Consider the following 24,852-nt stretch of genomic DNA (forward strand, 5'->3'; position numbering starts at 1 on the left):
CAGCAATTCAAAGTAGACAAATTACAAAAGTTACCGAATCAACTTTTACATGGGAACCATTTTGGATAGGCGTGTGTAGTGTTTTGGTTCTAATTCTTATGATTGTGCTTATTAAGAATTATGTTGCTGAGGATCGAATTATTAATTATTCAATTTCTGATTCTAAGCGATTTAATCATGAAGGCAATAGAGTGTCTTATCTTTAATATTAATCATGTTATGTCCAAACATGATCATATTCTTTATCATTATTTATTCAAATGAATTAAACTTAATTTAAATATTGTATCAATTTTTAAATTGTTGTAATTAATCACAGGCTTATTAGGTTCTGAAGGTTGAGTTATAAATCTGATGTTAAAGATGGAAATTCCGATAAACATAAAAGGTGAACGGCCACAAAGCGTCCGCATGACTCATATAAATTATCTGAATTATGTAAAATAAAACGTTAAAATGTAATTTACGAAAACAAAAAATCTGGAGTTGTTGCATGGGACAGATAGATTAAGCTCACGGAATAATTTCGTCGATCGAATGCACTTGATTTTTAAAAAAAACTGCATCATTTGGATAGGAATTTCTAGAATGGCCAATCAACGATGGGAGTGAAGTTACAAGGAGATACAGGAGATGTATAATTTATGTATGACAATCTGTCATATAGTCGAATAACCTCCGATAGCTCAGAGGTAAGAGCATTCGAACGTAAATCTTAGAATGTTGGTTTGAGTCTCAGTTGCGATTTGTTATTTGAAATTGTACTTTTCCGTTAGATTAGTGCTGCTCATACTGTGTGCTGTGGTACATCTAGTGTTGTACGATCGTTGTTTATCACTAAGATGTGGTCCATAGCGCATAAAAAAGTTTAGAAAAAACACTGATATAGTCGAATAATAAACGAAAGCTCCTCAATGGTAAGAGCATGCATATACTCAAAATTTATTTTATTTCTGTTAAATCAATAATATTCTAAATATGTGCCTATTCTTCTAAATAGAACCGCCAACTCTGGTGTGAGCATGAATGTGTTTTTGCATATAGTAGAAATTCATCACGTTTGATGATTTATTTGATTATTTTTTTGACTTAAATTAGTGAAAAATTTCATAAACTCTTCATTTCTGATTTAGTTGTTAAGCAACAAAGTTTAAGTTTTAATATACTTCATGTCAAAATAGATTATTATGAATAAATTAATGTAAGAATTCAAAAAATCAGCAATTTTAAAAATATTAAAAATTAATTAAAATTTTATTTACAGATTTATCACAATAGTTTTTACTACGCATTTCAATAACTTATACTCACTTGACATTTCATGTATTTTTGATAGAAAGACATTTTTATCCCTACCAAATATTGATTATTGCGATGTCGTTGGAGATTTAATCATAAATTATACGGAAAATACTAAAATCACATCAACAAACTTAACAGATTCTAATGCCACAGGAATCCGAATCTATAATAAAACCTGCCATTATTTTCCGCGTAATCTTGAAAATCTTTTCAACAACAGCCTTAATGTGATTGAAATTTCATCGAGTAGTTTAAAAGAAGTTCATCAACAAGATCTTGAACCTTTTAGTGAGTTAATTGTTCTGTATCTTGAAAATAATGATATTGAAATTTTGGAAACTGGAACTTTTGACTACAATGCTAAATTGGAGTATATTTGTCTTTCGTCAAATAAAATTCAGCATATAGACATTAATGTGTTTGATATTATCAATAATTTGACTCATTTGGATCTCGAAAAAAATCAATGTATAAATAAATTTATAGAAAATGATTCAGGTATAACTAAACAGCAAATTAATGGAATTTTGAATACAACTTGCCAGAATGTGGAATATATGGACCTAAAAAGTAAATTGGAACAACTTGAAATCACTGGACAAAATTTGAACTCGGATAATTTTCAAGCTTTCTATGAAGATTTAACGACCGTCGAAAAGTCTTTAAGGCATGAATTTCAATATTCATCATTGGTAACAAGAGTCCGTAATTTAAAGGACAGGAGCTTTGACGAATTGTTTAAAAATGTTACTCAAATGAATGTCTTAATGGAGAGTTTAAATACAACTATCGTTGACCAAATGAATAAATACATGAAACAGGCATCAGCTGAATCCAAAAATTATACCAAAATGCTTAATGACTCAATTAACGACAATACAAAATTAATTAACGAGTTAAATGAGATCATCAATAATATTATGTATTTTAATTATGGACCATTCTGGATAGGAGTTTGCAGTTTATTAGTTGTGATTTTACTGGTTGTTCTTGTTAAAAATTACTTTCCTGAAGATCGTGTTATAAGCTATTCAATTTCTGATGCAAAACGATATGTAAAGATTGATCGTTCTGATTCAGTATGCTTATGAGCCATGATTCAAAATTTAGCGACTGATGTGCTATATGAAAATTATTTAATATTCATATTTTCATGAATAATCTTCAATTATTCATGTTAAATTGATTCTGTCTTTTTATCTTTCATAATTTAATAAAATAAAATAAAAAATTATGAAGCAATGTGCTGGAGATTTAAATTTATTATAATGTTAGTCACATTTATGACAATTTTTACTCAAACTTGATAAAATGATTTAAAATTTCTACTGAGTAGTTATTTAAGATCAACTCTTTTAAGAAGACACTCAACTTTAGTTCTATTTAAATTTATTTGAAGTTTTAGATATGAATAAGTTATTGTAAGTACTAAGAATTGTTGGATATTTATAAACAATAAACCACAATATTTTTTTTTGTAGATTCTTTCTAATATATTTAATTGTAATTGTCTACTGCTCAGCATCATTAGATATTTCATGCGTTTTTAAAAATAGAAGTTTTGCAGCCATACATAACATTAATTGTTGCAATGTATTAGGGGATTTTCGCATAGACTCTTCAGACAATACGCATATAAAATCTTCAAACTCTTCAAATTCTGATCGAGCTACCATCAAAGGAATCAACATCGTAAACAAAACCTGCCATTATTTTCCACAAAATCTTGAAAATGTTTTCCACAAAGGTCTTAAAGTAATTGAAATTACATACAGTCATTTAAAAGAAGTTCATCGTCATGATTTGGCACCTTTCAGTGACTTAGTTGTTCTTAATCTTGAACAAAATGATATAGAAATATTGGAAAATGGACTTTTTGATCATAATTCGAAATTGGAGTATATTTACTTGGACAATAATAAACTTAAGCATATTGGGATGAATGTTTTTACATCCTTGAATGATTTGTATGAATTGAAACTACGAAACAATGAATGTATAAAAGAAAATATGGAAATGATGCATGGAAATAAGGTAACACTAAAGAAATTGCAAAAAACTTTAAATGCAACATGCCAGAATGAGGAATATGTAGTCATTTACAGAAAATTTAGAACTCTTGAAAGCACCAGAAAGAATCTGACTTTAAATGATTTTCAAACATTCTATAACAATTTAACAACTATCGAAAATTCTTTGCAGTCAAATTTACCACTTTTGTCAAGAGTTCATGAATTAAAGGACTGGAGTTTTAAAGTTTTATTGCTAAATTTTAAACAAATGAATTACTTTATGTCTATTTTAAACGACAATATTAAAGATAAGATGGATAGAAAGTATAGCAAAATATTAAATGACTATAAAAATGATATAGTCAAGCTGGATGTCAAGAGGAACCATAATTCAAAATTAATACAGGAAACGAAGAAGATTGTCGATGATGATCAATATCAAAATTTTGGATCATTCTGGATTGGAGTTTGTAGTTTATTAGTTGTGATTTTACTAGTCGTTCTTGTTAAAAATTACATTCCTGAAGATCATGTTATAAGCCATTCAATTTCTAATGCAAAACGATATGTGAAGATTGATCGTCCTTATTAATTTCATTTATGAGACATTAAAACTTAGTGACTGATGCGCCATATGATGACTTTTTAACATTCATATTTTAATAATCTTCAATTAATCATTTTCATTTTAATAATAATTCCTTTTATCTTTTATGATATAAACATTACTAAAAAAATTATACTAAAATAAAAACAAATAAAAAAGTCCACATATGTGTGGAAACAGAAGCGCATTTTTCATTGACGACATCGAAATTCGAGCTTAACAAAATAATCTTTAATGATCCTTGCATATACAAAAGTTTCCTTGATTTAGTAAAGATGTTTGAAATTAATGCAAATATAATTTTATTTTTTCTAGTTGAATGTTCCTCAAAAACCATCATACATATTGGTTTCATAATTAGGAACAACTAATAATTACTTAATTCGATAAATATAAATTTTGAGTAGTTACTTGCCCCTGAATATGCAATATTTTACTAAGGTATCCAAAATTTTAGCGTATAATGTTAAATTTTTACAAAAAATTTACGAAAAGTATGTTTAACAGTCAATTCCAACAGCAAAAACTTTAAAAAGATGTAAACAGTTCCAAAATCTTTCCTTATGTCTGGATGTGGATAAAAAAACCAAAGCTATGCTAAATTTCAAATCTCTAGGTCCTTTCCTGTAACAATAGATTGTACACTATGACTGTATTGCAGACAAACTGAACACAATAATGAAAAATGTACTAAATGTGAAGAGATTAATGCGTTCGAGATGTTTATTCATACTAACAGTCACTTTTATGACAAATTTTGCGTAAATCAGATACAACAATTGAAAACACTACTGAACATTCATTTAAATTCAACTCATTTAGGAAGACACTCAACTTTAATTCATTTTCAGTTTATTTGAAATTTCAGACATGAATAAGTTATTGTAAGTATGCAAAATTGCTGGATATTAATAGATTCTGTTACTTTGAGGCTCCTTGAAAGCTTTTTTGTTAACATCGAATGCCATACGACAGTGCCTTCTTATTGATGCCAAATAGAAGCTGCTTCCATTTGATGTTTAGAAAATAGCTTTTAAGAAGTCTTAAAAACTCCATTCCAGAATTTTGTTCATTTGTGTCGCTCAAGAAATAATAAAACGGCATTTTTTCCAGATTCTTTCTAATATATCTAATTGTAATTGTCTACTGCTCAGCATCATTAGATATTTCATGCGTTTTTAAAAATAGAAGTTTTGCAGCCATACATAACATTAATTGTTGCAATGTAGTAGGGGATTTTCGCATAGATTCTTCGGACGATACGTATATAAACTCATCAAACTCTTCAAATTCTGATCAAACTACCATCAAAGGAATCAACATCATTAACAAAACCTGCCATTATTTTCCTCAAAATCTTGAAAATGTTTTCCACAAAAGCCTTAAAGTAATTGAAATTACATACAGTCATTTAAAAGAAGTTCATCGTCATGATTTGGCACCTTTCAGTGACTTATTTGTTCTTAATCTTGAACAAAATGATATAGAAATATTGGAAAATGGACTTTTTGATTATAATTCGAAATTGGAGTATATTTACTTGGGCAATAATAAGCTTAGGCATATTGGGACAAATATTTTTACATCTTTGAAAGAATTGTATGATTTGAATCTACGAAACAATGAATGCATAAAAGAAAATATGGAAATGATTCATGGAAATAAGGAATCACTAAATAAATTACAAAAGACTTTGAATGAAACATGCCAGAATGAGGAATATGTCGTCTTGTACAGAAAATTAAGAACTCTTGAAAGCACCAGAAAGAATCTGAATTTAAATGATATTCAAACATTCTATAACAATTTATCAATTATTGAAGATTCTGTGAAGATTAAATTCCCAAACTTACCACTATTGTCAAGAGTTCATGAATTAAAGGACTGGAGTTTTAAGGTTTTGTTGCAAAATCTTTATCAAAACAATTTAAACGAAACTATTTTAGAAATAATCGAAAATAGTAAGAAACAGACTTCAAATGGAAGGTTTCAATTATTAGGGTATATTTTTGTTGGATTAATTATTACCCAATTTTTAACTTTATCAGCAGGATTATGGTATTATTGGCAAATTTAATTTCTTGTTGGTTGAGCGACGCAAATGAAGAAGGATCGGTCAAAATTTCAAAATCAATTCAAAAATCAACACAATTTTTTACTGTAAAAAAACAAATTGATGAAGTTTCTTACATAATTTACAATTTTTGTATCTTAATCAATAATAAATTAAATTAAATAGATTCTTTCCATTTTAAATTGATTTTCCTTTGTTCATCATTCAACAAACGTCATAATGAAGATATTCTTGAGACGTAGTCGTAACAAAGAATTGCATCTTCAGTATTATTGAAGCAAAAGGAAAGTTTTATGAAAATGAGAATTCAAATAAAAACATTCTTTAGAATTAAATCTGAAACTTGCAAATTGTTGCAAATAAGTTAGCTGTTTTTCGAGACAGATTACAGCAAGCCTTGACATCCGACCAACACAAATGAATAAAACAGTAAATTGCCCATTTGGTTGCCGAATAGAGGCGGCTTTCATTTGGTGTTAGTCATGAAGCATTGACGGAGCATTGCAAGCTTTATGTCTGATTCTTCTTCATTTGTGTCGCTCGGGAATGAAGTTTGAAGCAATTTTAAACTTTGAAAATGGAATCTGAAAACTTAAATTTAACTACAAATTTCATTCATTTTGTTCCTTTCATGTTCCATTAAGCAATTCAAGGAGAGTATGAAAAAAATTGGCATGGAATATAAAGAAGTCTAGCAAAAAAATATGAAATAAAACTCAGAACTCAGTCGCGTCAAGTGAATAAAATTATTCAGCTTGTTTATTCCATTCTCTCTCAATTTCATCCAAAAATCTCAGTTCTTTTATGAAAATAGTTCATATCCAATTTATAAAAATTTAATGTCATATGAAAGATTTTGACAGACAAATTAAGATTGGCTTTTGGACCAGCTTACGTATTTTATCTTACGGTTTATTTATGCTTTTTTTCTCTCATGTAAGCAGCTTTCAGTCTGTCGGCGACAGAAACTTTTTTTCAGATTTTTTTTTATCATGACAAAAACATAAAAAATATTTTATTTTGTCATAAAAATTAAATACAGAAGGATCTTTTATACAGGAATGTTCGCATATCTTTCATAAATTTTGGATGTATTCAGAGAGTATGGAAAGCTTTATGTTTACGTTAAGCAGTAATAAAGCGACATTGCTATCAGTATTGTCTATTTTCAAGTACCGAATTGACAAAAATACATTAAAACTAGTTAATGGTAAGTTAATAGCTAGTTTATGACTAATTCTAACGATTTTTAGTCCACTCGGATGCTTTAAGTCTTCAGATAAGTGCTCTGCAGTCAAGTAACTATCAAGAAGTCAAAGGAGTATTTCGTAGAATTTGTAAGTCTCCTTTTGAACAAATTCCTGTCTTGGCATCGGAAACCCTTAGTACGATAATCCCTAACAGAAAAAGAGCATTTTTACTGTACCATACAGCTATACTGATACGAAGTCTTAAAGCGTTCCCGCTGTCTGTTAAGGGATTTTTTTTTATTAATCCGAATTCTTACATGGCTGTCATAAGTGTTTGATAAAAATTTACAGCATTTTCGTAGTGGAGCAAAGGAAGCTTCACTAGAAAATCCCAAAAAATCTACAAAAATCGATTACTTTAATTTATTATCATCCAATTCGAAAGCCTATCCCCCTTTACTTCGGCAAAAAAATTATTATAATTTGAAGACATTTTTGAAAAGACACAAATTAACACAAATCAGTTAATCGATCAAACATCTAGTCCAAGGTCAACGTTTAAGTAACTAAATGTCGGATTTGCTTTAATTCCGACACCATGATACCCAGATCAAAGACAGAGTCAACTGAGAGAGGCTATGGATCTTTAATAGCTGATCTGTACAACCAGCGAGGTAGACCAAAAAGCTCTTGGGATTGCTGTGTGAGCAACGATGCAAAAGTGCTGGAAATTAGAAACTGGCAGAAGTTATCTAAATACAGATCCAGCTTTCGACGAATTCTAAATGCGGCAATTACTAAGTAAGTAAGTAAGTACAACCAGCGAAGTAAGTAAGTAACTATGACAATCAGGGTCACGCCGACCTGAGACTAGATTTTGGGTCGATTAATCGACTTGTGCCATTTAGATATCCTTCACATATTTCCATCAATTCAAAACAAATTGTCAGAAAAACTGAGAATAAAAAGAACAAAGAAAATATTTAAGTTATTCTTAAAAGCTTCTCAGCAAATAAGTCTGACAAAATAAAGAAGATTATGATAAAATGGGGATAAAATGAGATGATTGAAAAAAGCTTTTTTTTTTTATGAACTTCGTCAGCAATATTTTTTCTTAATGAAATTTTGACATTTTGCTGAAAGACAAAAAAAGATCAATAATTTATTTTCGTGCAACTTGTGACATTGCAAATATTATTTAAAAAAAATATTGAAATCATATTCACACCAAATTTTCAATTTGGGTGAATATATTGCTTTTGGTATTTTGAAATTTCAGTTTTTTTAATTTCCTGCATCAGGCTTACAGAATTGACAAATATTTCCAATGGTGGAAAGTCTGTGCCTGAAAATACCAATCCAACAGTGAAAACCGCATCTTGATTGGTGCTTCCTGTGCCGAGAAATCGCAAAAAAACACTTTCTGTTATTTAGTTAGTTAGTTAGTTAGTTAGTTAGTTAGTTAGTTAGTTAGTTAGTTAATCAGCACGATATCTCTCTTCAAACTCAATACTAAGACTTCGGGTTTTTTGCTTCTGGTAGGGAATGGGTATGGCAAGAACTGTATTGTTTTTGGAGCCATAAGATGCTTCCATTGAGGCACAAGATGTAAAAAACTGTCTTTTTTGGTCCAAATTATAGTCGATTATTGCAAAATACATTTTTGTAAACAAACAAAAAAATAAATTGAACTGAATCTTATTGGATCTCATTTTAATGGTCTAGAAGTGAACTGGATCCTACTGGATCTTGTTTTTATGCATCTGGAAGTTGTATGGATCCAACTGGATCTCATTTCAATGGTCTGGAAGTGAACTGGATCCTACTGGATCTTGTTTTTATGTATCTGGAAGTTGTATGGATCCTACTGGATCTCATTTTAATGGTCTAGAAGTGAACTGGATCCTACTGGATCTTGTTTTTATGCATCTGGAAGTTGTATGGATCCTACTGGATCTCATTTCAATGGTCTGGAAGTGAACTGGATCCTACTGGATCTTGTTTTTATGCATCTGGAAGTTGTATGGATCCTTCTGGATCTCATTTTAATGGTCTGGAAGTGAACTGGATCCTACTGGATCTTGTTTTTATGTATCTGGAAGTTGTATGGATCCTACTGGATCTCATTTTAATGGTCTGGAAGTGAACTGGATCCTACTGGATCTTGTTTTTATGCATCTGGAAGTTGTATGGATCCTACTGGATCTCATTTTAATGGTCTGGAAGTGAACTGGATCCTACTGGATCTTGTTTTTATGTATCTGGAAGTTGTATGGATCCTACTGGATCTCATTTTAATGGTCTGGAAGTGAACTGGATCTTACTGGATCTTGTTTTTATGTATCTGGAAGTTGTATGGATCCTACTGGATCTCATTTTAATGGTCTGGAAGTGAACTGGATGATACTGGATCTTGTTTTTATGCATCTGGAAGTTGTATGGATCCTACTGGATCTCATTTTAATGGTCTGGAAGTGAACTGGATCCTACTGGATCTTGTTTTTATGTATCTGGAAGTTGTATGGATCCTACTGGATCTCATTTTAATGGTCTGGAAGTGAACTGGATCTTACTGGATCTTGTTTTTATGTATCTGGAAGTTGTATGGATCCTACTGGATCTCATTTTAATGGTCTGGAAGTGAACTGGATGATACTGGATCTTGTTTTTATGCATCTGGAAGTTGTATGGATCCTACTGGATCTCATTTTAATGGTCTGGAAGTGAACTGGATCCTACTGGATCTTGTTTTTATGTATCTGGAAGTTGTATGGATCCTACTGGATCTCATTTTAATGGTCTGGAAGTGAACTGGATGATACTGGATCTTGTTTTTATGTATCTGGAAGTTATATGGATCCTACTGGATCTCATTTTAATGGTCTAGAAGTGAACTGGATCCTACTGGATCTTGTTTTTATGTATCTGGAAGTTGTATGGATCCTACTGGATCTTGTTTTTATGTATCTGGAAGTTTTATGGATCCTACTGGATCTCATTTTAATGGTCTGGAAGTGAACTGGATCCTACTGGATCTTGTTTTTATGTATCTGGAAGTGAACTGGATCCTACTGGATCTTGTTTTGATGTGTCTGGGAGTTATATGGATCCTACTGGATCTCATTTTAATGGTCTAGAAGTGAACTGGATCCTACTGGATCTTGTTTTTATGTATCTGGAAGTTGTATGGATCCTACTGGATCTTGTTTTTATGTATCTGGAAGTTTTATGGATCCTACTGGATCTCATTTTAATGGTCTGGAAGTGAACTGGATCCTACTGGATCTTGTTTTTATGTATCTGGAAGTTTTATGGATCCTACTGGATCTCATTTTAATGGTCTGGAAGTGAACTGGATCCTACTGGATCTTGTTTTTATGTATCTGGAAGTTGTATCTGGAAGTTGTATGGATCCTACTTGATCTTGTTTTTATGTATCTGGAAGTTGTATGGATCCTACTGGATCTCATTTTAATGGTCTGGAAGTGAACTGGATCCTCCTGGATCTTGTTTTTATGTATCTGGAAGTTTTATGGATCCTACTGGATCTCATTTTAATGGTCTGGAAGTGAACTGGATCCTACTGGATCTTGTTTTTAAGTATCTGGATGTTGTATGGATCCTACTGGATCTCATTTTAAGGGTCTGGAAGTGAACTGGATCCTACTGGATCTTGTTTTTATGGGTTTGGAAGTAGTATGGATCCTACTGGATCTCATTTTAATGGTGTGGAAGTGAACTGAATCCTACTGGATCTTATTTTTATGGGTCTGGAAGTTATATGGATCCTACTGGATCTCATTTTGATAGCCTGAAAGTGAACTGGACCTTACTGGATCTTATTTTTATGGGTCTAGAAGTTGTATGGATCTTGATTTTATGTGTCTGGAAGTTATAAGGATCCTACTAGACTATAAGATTTAGTGATTTATAAAAGGACTGTAATCTACCCAAGTCGGGCAAGCGAAGCTCAGCCCGGCTCGTATAGTGATCTATAAAGGTACTGTAATCTACCCAAGTCGGGCGAGCGAAGCTCAGCCCGGCTCATATAGTGATCTATAAAAGTACTGTAATCTACCCAAGTCGGGCGAGCGAAGCTCAGCCCGGCTCGTATAGTGATCTATAAAAGTACTGTAATCTACCCAAGTCGGGCGAGCGAAGCTCAGCCCGGCTCGTATAGTGATCTATAAAAGTACTGTAATCTACTCAAGTCGGGCGAGCGAAGCTCAGCCCGGCTCGTATAGTGATCTATAAAAGTACTGTAATCTACCCAAGTCGGGCGAGCGAAGCTCAGCCCGGCTCGTATAGTGATCTATAAAGGTACTGTAATCTACCCAAGTCGGGCGAGCGAAGCTCAGCCCGGCTCATATAGTGATCTATAAAAGTACTGTAATCTACCCAAGTCGGGCAAGCGAAGCTCAGCCCGGCTCGTATAGTGATCTATAAAGGTACTGTAATCTACCCAAGTCGGGCGAGCGAAGCTCAGCCCGGCTCATATAGTGATCTATAAAAGTACTGTAATCTACCCAAGTCGGGCGAGCGAAGCTCAGCCCGGCTCGTATAGTGATCTATAAAAGTACTGTAATCTACTCAAGTCGGGCGAGCGAAGCTCAGCCCGGCTCGTATAGTGATCTATAAAAGTACTGTAATCTACCCAAGTCGGGCGAGCGAAGCTCAGCCCGGCTCGTATAGTGATCTATAAAGGTACTGTAATCTACCCAAGTCGGGCGAGCGAAGCTCAGCCCGGCTCATATAGTGATCTATAAAAGTACTGTAATCTACCCAAGTCGGGCGAGCGAAGCTCAGCCCGGCTCGTATGGTGATCTATAAAGGTACTGTAATCTACCCAAGTCGGGCGAGCGAAGCTCAGCCCGGCTCATATAGTGATCTATAAAATTACTGTAATCTACCCAAGTCAGGCGAGCGAAGCTCAGCCCGGCTCGTTTAGTGATCTATAAAAGTACTGTAATCTACCCAAGTCGGGCGAGCGAAGCTCAGCCCGGCTCGTATAGTGATCTATAAAAGTACTGTAATCTACTCAAGTCGGGCGAGCGAAGCTCAGCCCGGCTCGTATAGTGATCTATAAAAGTACTGTAATCTACCCAAGTCGGGCGAGCGAAGCTCAGCCCGGCTCGTATAGTGATCTATAAAGGTACTGTAATCTACCCAAGTCGGGCGAGCGAAGCTCAGCCCGGCTCATATAGTGATCTATAAAAGTACTGTAATCTACCCAAGTCGGGCGAGCGAAGCTTAGCCCGGCTCGTATAGTGATCTATAAAATTACTGTAATCTACCCAAGTCGGGCGAGCGAAGCTCAGCCCGGCTCATATAGTGATCTATAAAATTACTGTAATCTACCCAAGTCGGGCGAGCGAAGCTCAGCCCGGCTCGTTTAGTGATCTATAAAAGTACTGTAATCTACCCAAGTCGGGCGAGCGAAGCTCAGCCCGGCTCGTATAGTGATCTATAAAAGTACTGTAATCTACTCAAGTCGGGCGAGCGAAGCTCAGCCCGGCTCGTATAGTGATCTATAAAGGTACTGTAATCTACCCAAGTCGGGCGAGCGAAGCTCAGCCCGGCTCATATAGTGATCTATAAAAGTACTGTAATCTACCCAAGTCGGGCGAGCGAAGCTTAGCCCGGCTCGTATAGTGATCTATAAAGGTACTGTAATCTACCCAAGTCGGGCGAGCGAAGCTCAGCCCGGCTCATATAGTGATCTATAAAATTACTGTAATCTACCCAAGTCGGGCGAGCGAAGCTCAGCCCGGCTCGTTTAGTGATCTATAAAAGTACTGTAATCTACCCAAGTCGGGCGAGCGAAGCTCAGCCCGGCTCGTATAGTGATCTATAAAAGTACTGTAATCTACTCAAGTCGGGCGAGCGAAGCTCAGCCCGGCTCGTATAGTGATCTATAAAAGTACTGTAATCTACCCAAGTCGGGCAAGCGAAGCTCAGCCCGGCTCGTATAGTGATCTATAAAGGTACTGTAATCTACCCAAGTCGGGCGAGCGAAGCTCAGCCCGGCTCGTATAGTGATCTATAAAAGTACTGTAATCTACTCAAGTCGGGCGAGCGAAGCTCAGCCCGGCTCGTATAGTGATCTATAAAAGTACTGTAATCTACCCAAGTCGGGCGAGCGAAGCTCAGTAGAAAAATAGTTCGAGCGAAGCTCGAACTCAATTAGTTCGGACGCAGTCCGGACTTGGTTGAGCGAAGCTCACAAATTTTTGCGACCTGAACGGAGCGAAGCGAGTGAAGGCGTGAAAATTTTCCCAAGCAATAGAAACTGCATATCTATGAATATATGTTGCCGTGAGTAGAGGAATGTTTCGGACGCAGTTCATTCATTTAAATAATTTTAGTTCTCTATAAGTCATAATTATTTATCACATTTATTTCATAAATCAATTATTTTGTTCAAGTTGTGTTTTTAATTCTTGCACAGATACAGTTTTCTGATCTACGTATGGTGTGAATATTCCCATGAAGCGTGATCCGCTTCATTACTAGTTTTGTTTTAAAAATTGTTAATTAAATTTGCCTATATTTATTTGTAATACCAAAAAGAACTTTTAACTGCTTATCGTGCTTAATTATAAAATTTTTTTGTTTAAAAATCACGATTTGAATTTAATTTTTTTTCTCTTTTCTTTTAATCATTTTTTTCTGTCCCGTCATAACTTTTTCCTCATAAAGCGAATGACTCTAACATTTTGAAGCTCAATATTCAGTCATTCTTCATTAACTGGACGAAAAACACTTGAATCATGAAAAAACGAATTTTTATAATTTTTTTCTTTTTCATTATTAATTACTGTCAGTCTGCAAGTAAATTTCAGATAATTGGTGGACAAGAAACTACAATAAAGCAATTTCCACATCAATGTGCTTTTCTTGCAAACAAAAAATTAAAGTGTGGGTGTAGTGTTATATCCAATAATTGTTTTTTAACTGCAGGTAATTATTTATGACTTTTATGATGAATCTTGGATGCTTTATAAGTTGATAAATTGTTGTGGTAATTCACTTATGTTGCTTTTGGCATTAATTAATCGGTTAGAGTGTTTTGATTCTTTTAATAAGCGTCATGGCTCATGATGCATGATTTTATTTTGGAATTAGAGTTCAATCACCAGCAATTGGAGTCTGAGTGATCAATTTGACTTAATGTCTGCATAATAACTAAACCTACCGTCGACTAATGACTAATGACACATTTTAAGGAACGTTTCAAAGAAAGTGTCTTTAGTCGATTGTAGGTATAATTACTGACCCCTAACAGGCTAAGAGCGTGCTCACAAGAGCAGCGTGAGTCAAGTTGTCCACTCGGGGAGGCGATAAAAATGGAAAGTTTTGTGACATTTCCATTAAAAGTTCATGTGATACTATTTGGCATCATAACAACTTAAACTAAAAAGTATCCTGCATCGATGAAATGACATAAGTAGTCTAAATGTAAATCGTTGACTTTAAGTACCATAAGTAAATAGTCCTGGGTTAGATCGCAGACTATGTCTAATTTTCGATGGCCTGTTTCATTTCGTCGTTTTGGATAAAAAGTTTGGGTTGTGAACTTGGTGCAATTTTTGAAGACATTGTGACATAATGTCTCTCCATTGCTAGGAATATCTACAAGGATATACTAGAAACTGAATGATTTTCTTGTCGGAATCTTGCGCACATGAACAGAAACTAGGTACATTGCAGGGTATATCTGATCATATAATGAATTTGTCTCATTAAAACGTGAACAGCTTGCAAGTGACTCGAACTTAGAGATTTCAATATCGGTATTAAAATGTGTGTAATACCGGTTTTGAATACCGGTATATCATACAAATCAATACCTTTATTGAAACCCCTATTCGGATCCCAATCTTTAAGACACATAGATTCTTCAATCGCAGTGTTAAACTAGCTCACAAAGCTTAAACCTTTAAACAATTTATTACGTCTATTTCTTGCATCAATTTATTATTACTACACTAAACATATTCTTAACTTAATCTTCCTTTTGCAGCTCACTGTACATACCAATATAACACAAACATCACTGTTCGAGTAGGATCAACATTTAAAGAGCAAGGTGGTGAAGTTTATGATATTAAAAGAATTGTTAATTATCCACTTTTCAACATGCTTAAGCTAAACTACGACTATGCTTTACTAATACCTGATCGGGAAGTAAAGTTCGATTATGTTAATGTACGACCCATATCATTACCACAGCAAAATCAAGAAATACCGGATGATACAATATGCACTGTATCTGGATGGGGTGAGAAATGGATTGATGATATGAAAAAAGGAAGGATTTTCATTCTCGATACTTTTTTTCGTTCATAAAATAAAGATTACGTGACGAGAATGAATATGTTTATGAGTCTATAAAAATGATGAGCTCTTATGTCTCTCTCATATGTGTATATTTCTATTATGTATTAGGTAAAGCTGATAATGATACACGACCTGATAGATTACGTTTCGTTGATGTCAAGGTGGTGAACCAGACAACATGTCAAGCTTGTTATAATACTCCGAAAGTAAGGTTTAATATCACAGATTATATGATGTGTGCTGGATATATGGAAGGTGGTCGAGATGCATGCAGTGGTAAATTAATTAGTTCTAATTAATTATTAATATCGATTTTATCGTTCATGTTAATTATCACTTCATTCATGTGCTTTTTTCTTATTTTTTTTAGGTGACTCTGTAAGTTAATCATCAACTTTTTTACGGCATTTTGCATTCAATATTACTTTATATTGAAATATTCTGATTTATCAATAATTATTGCTGAGATTATTTCAAAAATTCAAGAATTTTTGGAAGCTCAGAAGAAGTTTATGTAAGTAGAACTAATCTAATGTTTGAAAATTTATAGGGTGGACCTTTGATTTGTAGCTCCAATGACCAAATAGTTCAAGTTGGTGTAGTTTCATCAGGTAATATTCTAATTAGTGGTGGGCAATCTGTGTGCTGCGGTACACTAGTGTGTCGTTTAAAAAATTTAGTAAATTAGGGTCGAACATGAGGGTCGGATAAATCGAACATGTGCTTGTGCACCCTTATGCATACGCCTTAGGCGATTGTCTATGCTATACTATGAACCGTATACCGTATGAAGTTTTGGTAGAGGCTTACCACCAAGATGTGCCGCAAATTATAAATGGTTGCTTACCACTGTGATAATTATTGAATCAAGTGTCCCAAAAAGCGCATGCACGATGCAAACATGGTCGAAAGTCTAGCCTCATGTTGACTTGACACTTGTGTAATGCCGGATTTCATCTTGTCTGACCTAGGACAGAAATGTATTGAAATGGGGTTTTCGGGGATCAAACCTCTTATTGATAACAACAAATTCATATTTCTAAGGTTTTTTGAGACAAAAATCCCAAGACATTCCCTAAATATTTCAAAACTGAAATGGGTTTTCTCCCCTGCCCTGAAATCAGAGTCAATTAGACCTAGTGCGAGTTAATGCCATATAACCAGAAAGAACATTCAAAGGAAGCTAATTTATATTTATTCAAATTTCATTTTAGGTTATGGATGTGCTGTGAAGAACTTCCCTGGAATTTATGCCAATGTTGCTAAAGTTAGAAATTGGATACAAGACTATTGCAACTTAACATAAAAATGTTTTCTTTTCAACAACTTGAATGACGCAATTGTAACCAATTCCAATTTATATATCTGAACTTTTTACAAAATAAAAAGACACGAAATTCATTACAATTGCCGCAATTCATTATCACTTCATTAAAATTTGTTTATTTATATTTATTTTTTTTTTGTCTGTCAATAGACTAACCAAGAACAGCTATTAAAATGTTTACGACTTAGGCAAAAAAATCCTTGAAAATAAATCACGGCGTCTTAAACTAATTGAAAACATTTTTTTTCATTGCCGTTTGAAATTTTCATGACAATAGGACTATTGTGAATTTCGTAAATTAAAATCATGATTTAGAATGGTAGAGAATTTGTGTAAGAAATTCAATTTATAAATGTCAAATAATTCTGGTTTCTTTTTGATTTCTATGGAAATTACAAGAAGTAAGAAAATAATTAATTATTTTTTTGTACATTTAACTAGGTGAGGATTCCAATATGAATGTCAGTATTGTAGGTAATATACGTATATATAATGCGTAAAGGGCCCAGTCGTAGTAATGCAACGCACCTAGTTGTATCAGATCCCACCCAGAAAATCCTCTAGATACTAGAACGAAAGGAACACTGCTCTAATATGGTCAAAAGTTCAGCTCTAAGGCGTCTTAACTATGTTCTGGTTCCGAATTTTATGTAATCTAACATGGAGCCAGAGTCATGCTGCTTTCTTGAGATCGGATTTCTTTTACGTGGGCTTTCTGAGTAGTATGTCCTTGTGAATTTACTTAGCAATGTAGATACATAATATACCAACGACTTTAAAACTGCATCCAAAACACTAACTAGAGTTTCGTAACTGGAATGGTGAAATAGACAAGAAATGGGAAACGAAATTCGAAACTTAGACAATACCTGGGATCAAACCCTTGCTCTTTGGCTTGTAAGGCCATCGTTTCACTATTCAGGCCATTGATTTCATTTCATCCTGTCTGTCATATTGCGCTTATTAAGACCAAGGAAAATAAATGCAGATGCCCTGATCAGAAAATACCCAAAATATTGGTTCTTGTTCATCAATTTTTGTTCTAGAACTTCTAATAACATTCTACAAATTTCAACATATTAAGCTCAACTTGACGCTCAGTTGCACCCCTAATGTCTCTTTTACATTTTACATAAGAGAAAGGAGTCTCAAATAACCTAGGTAATTGGAAAGATTTAATTTTCTGGGAATTTTCGACGCCAAAAAGCTTTCCCTGGATACACCCTGCTATCATCTTTGCAACTCCTACAATAAACTCTCTTTTGATGTTGTCGCTCATTATTTTCACTGAATAATGCACAATAAAAATTTTTATTTATTTATTTATCTCCTCATATCAAGTCACATACTCATCATCATCTAAATATTTCCGAGACGAGAAAACAGCACAAATAAAAAAATTTTATTTTAGAATATTCGCAAAGACAGATATTGACTTTAATGAATGCCTCATAAATATTCATGAACAAAATTTTTTTTGTTGGTTGGATTCTCTTCGTGGAAATTCTCGATTGTCAAGACGAAGCTAAATTTTGTTGATTTATGTATTTCAATATTTATCTTTTAGTGCCAGATATGATTTTTCCATTCCTTCATTAATAACAGATTCATTAAATATGAAGAAAACAAAAAATAATTAAATAAAGAAGTTTGATGAAAAACTTTTCTGTCATTAGATTTGCATGAATTTCGACTTATAAAGCTCTTTAGTGCTGTGTCTTCCTTTGTTGTTTATAAGTTTTATATTGGATCTATCCAGGGCTCTATCCGAGTGACACAAGTAAAGAAAGCTCTGTTTCGGAAAGCTCCACTAAAGCTCTTTTATTAACACAGCACTAAATGGAAGCTGTATCCATGGTACAACCTTATGGTTGGCAAATAGAGGCAGGGGCATATTCAGAAGATAAGAGGAGATAAGAGGGAGAGAAGAGGGAGAGAAGAGGGAGAGAAGAGGGAGAGAAGAGGGAGAGAAGAGGGAGAGAAGAGGGAGAGAAGAGGGAGAGAAGAGAGAGAGAGAGAGAGAGCAAAAAGAGACGATCCTTTCAAAATTTCACCCCGGAATAGAGCCAAAGCCCTCTTCACTTGTGTCGCTCGGGATCTTGTGCTTCTATCATCTCATAGAACTCTTAACAGAATGAATAAATTCATAATTTAGTAGTTGAAAATGGAAGTAAAATAGAAAATTAAAATCGATTTTCCTTTTTGTGTTCATCTCCAAAATTCTCTTACTGTACAGATTTAATGTAATATGATTTGACTGCCAATTAAGTTAATTTAATGGCTCGTTCGTTATTTATGCATGAAAAGTGCGACTTCTTCTTGTTTCCACTCGCTTAATAGACCGAACAGAAAATTTTTATTTTGTCATTGACATTCGATGAATTAAAATTTATGCTGGCACCAAGCATTTAGTTGAAAATTTTTCGGACTTTTGTGTACAATCTTTTTTCACTTTTTTATTGGCGGTGTCAAGAGCAAACGTATTTTTGGCATGAATGTTTATTTGCCAATTCAATTTATCTGATTGGATGTCGCTCGTGTTCGTGCCATGAATTTTATTTGCGGATGACTTTAATTGTTGAATTTCATCATATGCAAAGCTGTTGCTTGGGACTTTAAAAGCAAACTATTGATGTGATATATGGAAATAAGGAATCATTGGATGCAGTTGGCTATATACATGATATACAACAGCTGTTTTATACTTCATTAAAATAATTTAAATTTTAACAAATTTAATATATTTTTAAAAAGCTGTTAATTGAGTTAACATGAACTGATGTACAACTTTTATGAGAAAATTTTCAAGGTTTTACACGTTAAACTGCTCTAGTTTTTATACAGCAGGTGTTTTATGTAAAACATGACAAAACTTTCTCTTATTGAAATTTGCACCTCAAGTTTCAGATCATCTGGATAATTTTTCCCCGGGCGATTAATTTTGAGTCTCTAAGTCAGTGTTGTACAAACTGTTTGCCGCGACAAGCTAGTGTGTCATCGAAAAATGCCACTCACTGAATGGTCGTGACTTGATACCAAGGTTTGCCGTGGAACCAAAATGTTTGGACAGCTCAAAATTCATAGAATTTTCCCTAAACGACACAAATGCACTGATGAATAATGGAGCTATTTAGACTCTATAAAAAATCTTTTCTAGCTTTAATGGAAGCTGCCTCTATTCAACAGCCAAATGGATCGGGTTCAGGAGTATTTGTGTTTGTCATCCTACCATCTTCCACTTCTTTCCTTTTTTGAGACAAAAATCTTCAATTTTCTGGAGTTTTTCGTGAATAAAATCCCAAAACTCCTTAAATCCCACACTTTTTTCCCCTACTCAAAAATTTCTGGCTTCAATTCTGATCGGGTTTGATGACAAACTCCAATATAAGTGAAAACGTTCATCGTGTTCCCTTAAAATTGAATCGATGACACACAAATAATGCTCAAAAAAGCCTAAATCGTCTAAATTTTCAAAATAAGCTCCTGGGGTGGAGTTACATTACCAAATGAAAGTAAATAAAATAAAGTTAAACAAAATTTTTTTTTCTCAATGAATACAAAAATAAACAATTAAAATTCATTTCCTATTCCCACCAAAAATCCTATCATTCACACTGAATAAAATAAAAATAAATCAATTTTCAACAGATTTCAACACCATTTTGTACTTATTTGAGTTTGCATAATTTACTTTATTTTATTTGTATATTTCCTATATATATTTTTTTGTACAAAATTAATGGAACGAATCAATATTGAGTAAAATTTAAATAAATTTATATTTTGTTTTCTCAGCGAACGAAGTTTTCTGAATTTATTTTAGATAAGAGCATTGTTTGCTCATATGAGCAAGTGAAAATTAATCAATAAAGTACGAAAAAAAGTACGATGGCTTATAAAATTGTGAATGAACAAAGCGTGTGATTGCATTTGGAAAATTTTTAAGTGGGCATATTGACCTTAATATGGAGGATATTTTTAAAACAAATTAAAAAGTGATACAGAATTGTATTTGACGTATGTAGGGTAAGTGCATTAAGTTATGGCACAGCACGACAGAAATAAAAAAGGCTTTTCAACGAAGCTTTTAAAGCTCCACAAAAGCTTATTAATATCAAAGTCGACTCTATTTGGCAGACTTATGGACCCAATTGGAGGAGGCTTCCATGTAATGTAATTAAATGAGCCTTAACGGAGCTTTGAAAGTTATTTTGCGAAGCTTTTTTCATTTGTGTCGCTCAAGCAGAATTCATCGAATTTAGAGACAAATTGGGGGATATTTTGGCAAAGGGTATCCCAAAGGACACTCAAGGGGCATTGGGAAATGTAGAAGCCATCAATAGAGCCAGCTTCCGATGACATCACAGGAGGTCATTGATCACAATTGATCTGTGCGATCAGCGAATTAAGCAAGTTGTATTCCAAAGATGCTCAACATTATTGAAGCTGCTGAACTATTTGTATATCTCAACAACATGCCATAGCACACATGATGCCCACATTTGATTTTCAAAATTCATTCCCAAAAGATTGAAAACTTTAAGAATTTCTTAAAGCCTAAAAAGTTGTCTTCATTTCCCAAAATACCATCCTAACCCTTGCAAATGTGAAAAATGTCCTTCAATTTATCAGTCATATCGAACAGTCCCACACTTTAGCAATTTAAAAGACAATTGATTCGCAAAATTAAATTTCTAAATGACAAAGCAAAAGAAAAGAAAAAAAGTTCAATTTTGGCCTTCAACAAGTCATTTCAGTCTCATTAATTTCTATTATCTAGCACAAAAAAGTTAATTATGCAAGAAAGAAACCGAAAAAAATAATTTTAATGAATAAAAGAGAGACGAAGACAAGATTACATACTGAACAATAATTAAATAGATGGAAAAACATGAAAGAGAAAAATGAATCTGTGAAATAATTGGAGCATAAAGTGAAATATCGCAAAAGAAAATGCCACAAATTTTTGCCATTTTGTATGTGAATGCTTGTAAATTACGTTAATTGAATAAAGCCACATGTCCTGTTATTATGCATGAAAACACAAATAGTATGCGGTGTATGAATGGCCTCTCGTACTATGCAGGGATATTAGTAAATTAAACCAGGAAAGTATTCTCGTGATGAGGTTTAGGAAGGTGTCTGGAGCGATTCTGATGATATTGTAGTATTTCGTAGTGAAATCGAGAAGGAACAGGGACGTATTTATTTGCTGATCATTTTATATTTTGTAGAGCATGCCCTTAGAACTGAACAAAGTTTTCACGGTCCAAATAGTCAGCATGGTCTGTATTTCTTGCATTTTAGATGCGCAGACATTCAATTTTGTCCACAGGACTGTAATTTTGAATGAACCCTTAAAATACTGAGATCAAACCTGAGCAATGTTCTTACAAATGAATCTATTTTAGAACTTGTTCCAGAGTTCGATGTTGACCAGAATTTAATTTTTCATACAAAAAATTAGTTTTATATTATTTAATTCATACGCTAGAATCAAATTTGCCAAAACGTTGCTAAATACATGACTAATAAGCCCATGTTCCCTTTGCTCCAACTTCACTGATTAGTACAAATCGGTTAGAGGATCAAATATCCAACCCCTTGTCGACTAGAATTACGTCTAGTTGATGTAAGATTCGGTTTAAATCCGACAATATGCCAGATTCACGTCTGCTCGATGTCAGATTTTGGATCAATTAGCCAATTTGTGATATTCAACTTCACCCCAGAATTTACCTTTCAAGGCACAAAATAAAAATTTTTAATTTCAATAGAGTTATGTCCCCAAAAATTGGCAATTGAAAATCTGGCTTCAAACTATTAGTAAACATATTTATTGTCTTCAAACAAGCACATCTGAACTATGTAGCTACTTTTGTAAAATCCATACATTTGAACTGAGACAATAGTTCATGAAAACTACCGAGATATCCATAGTTATGTCACAAATTTGTTAAAAACACGTCAAATATCCAGTGCGCAAAAAGAGGAACAAAAGTTTCATATGAAAAGTAAAATCATAAGCATCAGTAAGCTTTTTACATTTATGAACATCAAGCACGTTTCGCTTTGCATGACTGATTTAAAAAATTGTCATTTGTCATATCAATCAGAAACATACATCGTTGATGCAAAATATACATCCAAAATTAAAGCTTGATGACAAATCAGTATAATCATATTCTGTAGATCCGTAAATGAAATGACTTAAATCATCCAACATCAGCTAATGTTTTCAATGATTTTATGATTTAATTCAAAAAAAAGGTTCTTAATTAAGGACCATAACTCACCTGAAGCAGTTCAACATCAAACGAATTCGGTAGAAAGCTTTTGCTATTTTGCTCATTTTCACTACAAATGCCAACACTTTCTTTTATCACAGCCTTTTGAGCATCCCTTCGGTGATCTTTTGACACTTTCGATGATTTTTGATAACGTTTTCCATTTTTACCATCAAGTGAATATTCATTACCATATGTATCATCAGGCGAGTGAGGCGGTGATACACCATAACGTTGTGCAAATGTTTGAGTGCTGCGTGCTGATGGATCAATTGTAAATGGCGTTGTTTGATACGGTATTCTGGGTATGCGATGAGAATAATTTGTTTGTGGTAATCTGCAATGAATAGATTGAGAAAAAAACAGAAGCGAACGATTAATGTGAATTGAGAAAAAATGTTGCAAATGAAAGTTGACAATTAAATGAATTAATTAATTAAGTAAGCTTTTTTGCTACAAAGTAGAATAATTATATTAAATCAGAGTTGAGTTGCAGGGATTTGGACTCGTAGCTTGTGGAGTTGAGAGCATGGTTTAGACTCTTATCTGAAAATTGTGATCGATGGCCTTCCTCAGATGGTACCGTCTTCCAATTTTCAATATCAAATTTCCGTCAACAGCCTCCTTCTAAGTGTCCTTTGATCGTTCATGTGATCTTGTACCATTTACAACAGTGTTGTCCGAACTGTGTGCCGCGGCACATTAGTGCGTCGCCGGAATTATTTGAAAGTGAAACTAACCGTATGTCCTGTCATGGCTTATGATCAAGATATTGCGGCGTGGCGTATAAAAGGTTTCCCACAATTGATCTGCAAAGTCAGATTTAACGCCCTTATGTAACAGAGCTTCTGTTCTGCAGATATTGAATCTTGGTCTGAGTCTTCTTAAAAAGTGCAATACACAGTTGCATGGCCATCAAATGAGCTGTCAAATTGTAATACCTGAGATATACCAAGTAGCTAACTTAAAGACAGAGGTGAGCAAACTAGATATGCCATAAACCATATGCTCTGTACGGTTTCGATCGAGGTTTACCACCAAAATGTGCCGTGAGACATTAAAGGCTTCTTACCTGGATATTGCATTCTTAATTCCAACTCTGATTCTAGATGCCAATTTTTAAAAAACATAAACTTTTCATTTACCTTGAGAGATTCTCTTCATGTCTGGCGTTTTGTCGTGCCTGTATTATTGACGTTGCTCGATCACCTCGGGCTGCTGCCATCATGTACGTCCACATTTTGATAAATCATCGCATTCAGACCTGCCACCCGAATGAATAATTGAATTTTTTATTTCTTCCTCTACTTTCCTTTTTACCGCTGCTGCTGCTCTTATTGATTGATTTCAATATGCGCAATTTTCAACGACTATTTCTCAGTACTATTTTAATTAATTTCTTTTTTTCAATCGTTTACACCTTCTTAGGTTCACCTTTGATAATTATTTCTTGTATTTTAATTAATACTGCATCTGACCAAACCCTTTTCATTCACTAAATTGTCATTTCCACTTTTCTATTTCACAATTTTTTTTCCTTTTTGTGGCTTATCCCTCTCGTGTTTTATTGATACTGATTATGTAGTACGTACTTTGTCATTAGCACACAACTTAATTTACATATTTTATTATGGGCATGCAAATGGCGCGTGCAATTTGAATTTAAAATCCAAAATTTACTTCTTTTTTTTGAAAATTACAATGTTTAGTACC

General features: G+C 33.6%; 1 protein-coding gene across 1 annotated transcript in view; it reads right to left on the reverse strand.

Moving 5' to 3' along the window:
* The window catches only part of LOC139088370 (cyclic nucleotide-gated cation channel subunit A-like), a 59,056-nt gene extending 34,412 nt beyond the window's left edge, over window positions 1-24,644 (reverse strand). Inside the window, exons 1-2 of the mRNA XM_070637938.1 lie at window positions 24,285-24,644; window positions 23,149-23,476 (exon numbers count right to left, since the gene is read on the reverse strand). Of these exons, the coding sequence (XP_070494039.1) occupies window positions 23,149-23,476; window positions 24,285-24,379 (423 nt within the window). The 5' untranslated portion in view covers window positions 24,380-24,644. The remainder of the gene's footprint in view (window positions 1-23,148; window positions 23,477-24,284) is intronic.
* Between the last annotated feature and the right edge of the window lie 208 nt (window positions 24,645-24,852).

Source organism: Chironomus tepperi, unplaced genomic scaffold (assembly GCF_022539635.2).
Source record: "Chironomus tepperi strain 1889 unplaced genomic scaffold, CSIRO-AGI_Ctep_v1 contig_3, whole genome shotgun sequence".
Lineage (NCBI taxonomy): Eukaryota > Metazoa > Arthropoda > Insecta > Diptera > Chironomidae > Chironomus > Chironomus tepperi.